This window comes from Sinocyclocheilus rhinocerous, unplaced genomic scaffold (genome assembly GCF_001515625.1).
Source record: "Sinocyclocheilus rhinocerous isolate Xijiao unplaced genomic scaffold, SAMN03320098_v1.1 scaffold4377, whole genome shotgun sequence".
NCBI classification, from domain to species: domain Eukaryota; kingdom Metazoa; phylum Chordata; class Actinopteri; order Cypriniformes; family Cyprinidae; genus Sinocyclocheilus; species Sinocyclocheilus rhinocerous.
Window position 1 is genome coordinate 86122 of NW_015656210.1, and position 7982 is coordinate 94103.

The window sequence follows — 7982 nt, forward strand, 5'->3', positions numbered from 1 at the left end:
ACGACATGGTGTGAAGGACTTACCAGTTATTAGACCAGGGGATTCAGTCTTGTTAAAGTTAGACGATGAAGCAAAGTGGAAGGGACCTGCTACGGTGTTGGCAGAGAGCGCTACTCCAAGGTCATACGAGGTCTTCAGTGAAAAAGAGGGAGAGAAAAGGAGAAATCGCAGGCATCTTCAGTTGCTGCCAGAAAAGGTTCCAGGAATTACTATGAAGACTGGGGAGAGTTCAGAACAGTCACCACAGAACGTTCAACTTCGTGTGGACTCTGATTTACCTGCAGAGAACATTGTAAGGAAACCTAACATCACTAGATCAGGTAGAGTAAGAAAGCCTGCGGAGCGGCTGAACCTATAGAAAAAGAAAAAGAAGACAAAAGAAAAGAGTATAGACATACTGTCAGTAACAAATTACTTTATTGAGTTATGTGACCAGACTTGGTAAAAACTTAATGTAAAATGAACATTCGTGAATGTGAGGTGGGACAGCAATGGCAAAGTAATGTTACGAAAGTGTGTCCAGCTGAATTCAATTTGAGTTTTGTTAAACTAATTAAAAAGAAGCTTAGTTTACCGTGGAAGCGGTCGCGGCTGCGGTTGTGTGAAGACCGAAGAGTGTAAAGACCATCGACTCTACCGTGCGACTCCACCGGAAAAGCGTCTGCTAAATGACTAAAAGTAAAAGTAAAGTAAAGTAATGTTGTGTTTGATTTGAAAGAAAAAAATTTTTTTTTAGTTTGAAATGTGTTAATTAAATAGTCGATGTGTTGGGTAAGTTAATGGGATATATATATAACCTTAAGTATTAGACTTAAAGGGGAAGGTGTCAGGGTATTGTAATACCTATGAGATGCGTGATACTATATCCAGCCCACTAGGGTGACTCAAGGAGTGCTGTATGGGCAAGTCACAAACGGAGAGAATCGGTCTGTGTTCTGAATCTGGATGTAAGTTGCTGTTTCAAGTTGTTCTTCAATAAAGTGGCCTCAAAAGACCACTGCCTCCTGGTAAATGCTTACAAGACAGACGGATGTACTGTTACTTCCTCTACAGTCAAAAATCTGGGTGTTATATTAGATAGCAACTTGTCTTTTGAAAATCATATTTCCCATGTTACAAAAACAGCATTCTTCCATCTTAGAAACATTGCCAAGTTACGAAACAAACAACCTGTTTCTGATGCAGAAAAGCTAGTTCATGCATTCATGACATCTAGACTGGACTATTGTAATGCACTCCTAGGTGGTTGGCTATACAAATAAACTTGAATTGAATTGAATTGAATTGCTTTGTGTTTCTTACTATGCTGGCCTTAGTGAGCTAGTCGGTTCTGGTGAATAAAAGATCACGATTTACCATCTGTCCTGCTGCGGAGGACATCACCAGCCCCGCACAGGATCCAGAGCCCAGCCAGCCATCATCCCGCTGCACTGAGCATTTGCTAGAGCCCATCGAAGACAGAGAGCCCGAGCCTGCTGTGATACACAAGCCAGCAGACGCGACTGAGCCTGCCATTGCCCCTGAGCCTGACCAGGTGTGTGAGCCAGCAACATCGTCCATCACTGTGGGAGACCTTGTGGCGTATGAGGGTATGGAAAGGAGACCCGCCCACACTCCCGCCACTGAGGGTGAGCTGCTGTTGGCCTCTGAGCTATCTTTTAATATTCTGGAAGAGGATGATCCCCTGTTTCTCCCATCCCCACTGGGTCTCCCCAGCTCCTGTTCTCCTGTGTCTCCACTGGTTCTGCCCAGTTCAGAATCTCCTGCGTCTCTGCTGGTTCTTCCCAGCCCAGTATTTCCTGTGTTTCTGGTGTTCTGACCCAGCCCTCCTCTCCCATCTCCTTTTCTAAAATCAGCCTGTTCCTCAGCCCCATCTCCACTGGCAAATGAGCACCAAGGTAGAGCCAGAGGAAAGGAGGAGCCCAACAGAGCTAGAGGAATGGAGGGATAAGGCACACATGTGCTATTTATTTAAATACTTAGCAGATTTCTAAAGACAAAAAGTGTACACTTCATCAGTCATGATCTATTATACTAATATTGTGGCTCACGCACATTCAGATGACATGTACGCTAGTGCATGCCTCGAATGCAGTTGAATGTGTTGCCTTTCAAAGTATACTCCATTTGATGGAGTGTGCAAAACGCAGGTGGTCAACACACACGCACACTCGAGAAAGCTTCATCTTTATCCAGTGTCTGTTCTATTTTTCTCCCAAAGTTATGACAGATAAAAATGTATTTGTACTTTTCTTAACTAAAGTTTGTCAATGCAGGCATCTGTTGTTGTTGCAATATCCGCTATTTTGTTGTTGTTCCATCTTTTTAGTTTCGTTTTCTACTGTGAAACATAGGGCCAGGCCAGTGTTGCCACCTTGTGGAACAACTGATTAGTGCAGAACAAATTCAATGTGCATGTGTGATGTGCATTGTTCAATGTGCACGTACAAAGTATGCACGATTACAAATATAGGATGGTGCTATTCTGGTGAAAAAAATTGTGTCACGCACTGTATGTGGACCCTCCATTAAAGTCCATTGTAGTCTGTAGTCCATCAGAGCCAGTGCAAGGGGGGGGTTTCGGGTGGGAAGCAATCGCATGCATTCGCTCACTCACTAAAGTGTATGCAATGCAAACTGTTTTTTTCACTTACGAAATGTTCACGTTCAGTGGGGAGAGAAGGAGGAGGGCACAGTAACTCTTCTAGAGGGTCAAGGCCTGCGAATGCCTCCCCTTGGCGCCGGCTCTGTACTCCATTATACGTCCTTGTGTAGTAGATTGAAAATGCCAATTGATTAAGAAACACCCATTTTGCTTCTGCATGTGCACTTCTCAGTAGTCTAATTGATGCTTCCTCATGAATGAGAAAACAGGTCCATCCTATAGGTCCATCTTGTTTGACTTCTCTCGCACAATAAATAAATGCAGCCACTTTCCTAAAAACTGCATTTGCATTTGACCAAATGCTGCTTTCACCATATACCTGGAGTGTATAACTGTCATGACCAGTTAACCACCCAGGAATTAAGACTATTTAAGATAAATAGAAAGGGTTTCTCTCCTGAATCTCTGCAATGTATATGTGGCCATTGGTTCTCCTAACATCACAAAACTTTTATTCAAATTGTGAGTAGATTATATATAAAAAGCTAGGAAGGAGTGCTCATTTTATAATCAAGCTGTCATTAACTTCAGTTACAGCACAATTAGTTACAATGCTCAATGCTGCAAATGGTCTTCAGACTACAGATTGTGGACACAAATAAGCATGAGACCGTTTGAAAGCAGCTGCCTTTTAGTGGGTATCGAATTGAGTCTAAATAGTGTTGGCTATTGGACCCAAAGTCCGCCTGTGCCTATTGATTACCTGCACCACAAATGACAGCATAAATAATATTCCACCTGTTACATCAAATATTAGCAGTTTGCCACATGCAGGACTCTGATCTAGGCAATACACACCAACAACTATATAACTATATCCTCAAGCCCTGCTAACCAGGCACCAATTAATGACGCCAAATACCCACGCTATACTCAGTTCAGATACGATTTTATCTATCACACCATATATACACTGTGAATTCTGAATTTACTTATATCATTAGGTTATTTGGTGTCCTTTTGGAGTCTCCAAGTATCATTTTTTGGAAAGACACCTAAATTTGACTTGAAAAAAGCTCACAGAAAATACAGTTCATCCTACAGTCACCCTTCAATCTGATGGCCTACTTTGCTGGATATAGAAAATGATGACACAATAATGTGTTAAAGGTACAATATGTAAGATTTTTTTATTAAAATATCCAAAAACCACTAGAACAGTGTTACATATTTTGCTGACTTGTGTACTTACATTATCCCAAATGTTTCGAAGAATGTTCAAATCCAGAGAAATAAGCAATTTTAACTAGTGACACGGACCGTTTCCATAGTGTCATTGTGTCGCCTGTCAATGACATCATAACCCCTCGATTTCCGGTTTTGTAGAAAACATGGAAACACCAAAAACGCTTTAATATGTTGTGCGTTTTAATAGAACGTTGACGACCGCACAGAGTAGCATTATAACAGAACTTTCAAATGTATCTAGTATGATAAAACAGCACTGCTTTTCCCCCCCCACATACGCACGACCGGAAGAAGCGGAAGCGGTCGACTGTGGCATAATAAAAGCGCCGCTGCTTTCGAGTCGTGTGTCGCGCTCGTTCAGCAGCTTCATTTCACTTCGACGGCTTTCAGCCTCACCCTGCTTCATTCTACCATGTTAATAAATCATTAGCTCATGCTCATCCATGAACATGATTTCTGCCCAAGTCCCGTCGGATTGCATCGGCTGTGGGGATGAAGACCACAACTCCCATGATTCCACACTCAGTCACGGCATCATCAAACTACGCCTTTGTCTATTTGTTTATTTTCAATACGTGCCCTCTAGCGGCAAAAATTACATATTGTGCCTTTAAATAAGATAAATGGCTTAATTTCACAATGAGTGTGCAATTAATCTACTGACAGCCCTAATAAAAATATTAAATAAATAAGTTATGAAACTTTACCCTCAGCCAAAACTATTTGCTCTGGAACAAGAACAAAAATTCTTACTGACCCCAAACTCTTGAACAGTAGTGTAAAATGTTACAAAAGCTTTCTATTCTGATAAATGCTGTTCTTTTGCCATTTCTATTCATCAAAGAATCCCCAAAACTGCACAAATGTTTTCAACATTGATCATATTCAGAAATGTTTCTCGAGCAGCAAATCAGCATATTAGAATGATTTCTGAAGATCATGTGACACTGAAGACTGGAGTAATGATGCTGAAAATACAGCTTTTCCAACATAGGAATAAACTGCATTTTAAAATATATTTAAATAGTTATTTTAAATTGTAAAAATATTTCAGAATATTACTGTATTTGCTGTATTTTGGATCATGTGGTTTTGTTGAGCAGAAGAGACAGCGAATCGCAAGAGGAAGAGGAAGAAGATCAGTACAAAGTTAGACCCCTAATAATAATAGGAATAATAATATTCTCAGGAGAACTCTGGCCTAAAAGCCTTCCATTAAGGAGCGCACAGAACAGCGCAGCGGTAATTGCTCCTCCGGTCCAGCGGGGGGCAGTGCGCGTGAGTGAGAGCAGCGAGGATCGCGGAGACTGCGCCGGCTGAGAGTTAGGAAACGTGGCCTTGAGAGAGATTCCAGCTCAGCTCAATGAGAAGCGCACTCAGCGGACACTCTCAGCGAATCTGTATTTCAGGCTCGCAGTGTTTAAAGGCGCGGAAACATGGCTGATGTGGAGCAGAACGCAGCCGGTAACGGGTCGGATGCGGTGAACGGGACCGCGGGCCGCTTCGTGTCCAGCGCCGAGGGTATCGCGCTGGCGTACGGCAGCCTGCTGCTCATGGCCCTGCTGCCCATCTTCTTCGGAGCGCTCAAGTCCGTGGGCTGCTCCAAGAGCAAGGTAAACTCGCTTTCATATGACTTGCAGTCAGTGTGGAAGACTGTGCGAAGACAGAATACAAGCCTCCAGAGTGTTAAATCTCCGTGCTGGCGCTGTAAGCCAACATCAGTGTGTTAGTCAGGAGTCATCGGAGAAGTCTATGCAGGCCTGTCATAGTGCCACATGTTACCTAATACATGGTCTGTTTAACATTAATAACTGCATCCACTGATATGTTTTATGTATGCTTACTGGACACGTTGTCAATATGTACTTACCAGTGTAATTATGTAATTCGCTGTGTTTTGTTCCTTCTGAAGCGATATGAAAGCTGTGTGAGAAATAGACACAAGTTTTAAAATCTTTCTTTATGCTGCCACGCTCAAAAGTTACATCTTATTTGCAGATTAAGCATTTATTATATTACAAGACACGTGAGAACCGTGTTTGACTGCGCTGAGGTTTTATAACATTCATAACTTAACAACATCAGTTCAGGGTTTGAAAGAGGGTCATTCCTGTCAACTCAACCGGAAGTTTTGATCTTGTCATTTTTTTTTTCCTAAGGAAAGATAAACATGTATAGTAATGAAAATGTTAAATATTACATTGCATGGATGAATGTTTACTGAGTAATCCACTATTTTGTAAAGGGGGGACAGATTCTGGCTCAATTCAGGGTGGTAAAATTACTTTAGAAAGATGGCAGCATGATTTTATTTTATTTGACTTTTTTCACAGGTAGGTCTATTAGTAAAATCTGTTGACTTCATCTATCTTTGTTGCATTATATGCTAGTGGCGGCTGTTTAAAAATGGGGAAGAAGCACTTTAAGCACTTCTTCAAAGTTTGCATGCCTGTAACACAAGAGGTAGTAAAGATATCTCCATATCATTTTAAATTCCTTTCTTAATGCACATTTTTAAAACTGTGTTCTTCATTTTTAAGGACGATATGGTTCAGTCCCAGAGACATTAGGAGCACAGTGCGACTCAATGTCCAGTGTGTTGAATTTGACTCATTTTCTGTGGTTGAAAACCAAATGCGGTAACTTACAGCTAATACTTATTGTATTCAAAGAACAGTGGATAACACTTTATTTTGATAGTCCGTTCTACTAACAGTAAGTAACTTTAACTACATGTCAACTATCAGTCATTAGAGTGTTAGTAGACTGTCTGCTTAATATCTTCTAACACTTTATTTTGATGGGTCCACAACATACAACATACTGACTATGAGAAACTTTAACAAATTAATGAGAATTAGTTGACATGTCGTTGCAAAGTTACTTATAGTTAGTAGAATGTCTAAAGTGGACTATCAAAATAAAGTGTAACTGAACAATGTCTGAAGAACAAATAATATTATAAGTAAAAATGTATGTATGTAAATGTGATGAAATGTAGCAATTCCTATTCAAGGGAGCGCTGCAGAACCCTCCCATTTCCTAATTAAACATGCAGGGTTCTATACACTTTTTAAAATTTATTTCTAGCACTTGTACATTACACTGCACTTACAAATTGCATAAATAATGTTATGAGATTAATGTTTTAAATATAAAAACGGCTATATAGAAATTAAAATGCTAGAAAAAAAATTGAATACTTTTAAATGTGAAACTAAAATTACCAGTAGGTGGCGGCAAACTACTGTCCTAATAAGTGAGTCACTGAGTCATTTATTCACTAAGTTCACTAAGGGGGCTTTCACACCTGTAGATCCATTGCTTTGTTCCGAAACAGGGATTCAAATTATTACAATGTTGCTTTTTATTCTTAGTGCGGTTCGCTTTCACACGGCAAAGTTTCTAAACGGACCAAATTTGTTAATACAAGTCACGCGTGAGTAAACTTTTCTCATTGGTCAAAGTTCCACGGTTTATTTTCCGGGATTCCACTTAGCTGTCATTCATCAGGATGCGACGATAACAGCTTCGTGGGCTTATTGTTGTTTTTTTTTTGTTGTTGTAGCTGTTCTTATATTAATTTATCATTTTGAGCAGGAGTCCAGGATTCATCGAGAAAATTTTTTTAAAATGCACCTACTAGGAAGAGCAATAAGACGGCATTATAAAATGAAAAAGTGCGCTTTTTTATTTTGAATGGCGAAGAAGACGTGCTCACCCACAGACATTCACAGGTTCATTTTGAGGTATTAGCAAAACAACAAAGCTAATGCTTTTCACAGAACTTACGTAATTACCCATTATACATTGTGATATAGCCTGGTTCGTTGGTCCGTTAGATCGGATTGCTTTCTCACTACAACCGAACCGCTCCAGAGTTCGTTTTCAATCGAGCCGAGACCACCTCGTTCAGGCGATCTCGGACCGATTGTTTTGGCGCGGATCCGAGCGCGATTGCCGTGTTCACATATGCCCAAACGAACCGAGCTAAGGGGGGAAACGCTTCATTATTTGTAAACGCACACTTTATTGCGCTTTCCGCAGGCATTGGCGATATATAGGCTACTATATAGGGTACAACAGGGCTAAATGTGCCCCGGGGTAAAAGGCGCCTTTGCTATTATTT

The 7982-nt window shown here is 40.7% G+C and overlaps 1 protein-coding gene across 2 annotated transcripts in view; it reads left to right on the top strand.

The window, feature by feature from the left end:
- Nucleotides 1–5109: 5109 nt before the first annotated feature.
- The window catches only part of LOC107719905 (histocompatibility (minor) 13), a 33332-nt gene continuing 30459 nt past the window's right edge, over nt 5110–7982 (top strand). Inside the window, exon 1 of one of the 2 annotated variants that reach the window (XM_016527447.1) lies at nt 5110–5466. In XM_016527447.1, the coding sequence (XP_016382933.1) occupies nt 5290–5466 (177 nt within the window). In that variant the 5' untranslated portion in view covers nt 5110–5289. The remainder of the gene's footprint in view (nt 5467–7982) is intronic. The other variant, XM_016527448.1, reaches the window with a different exon arrangement.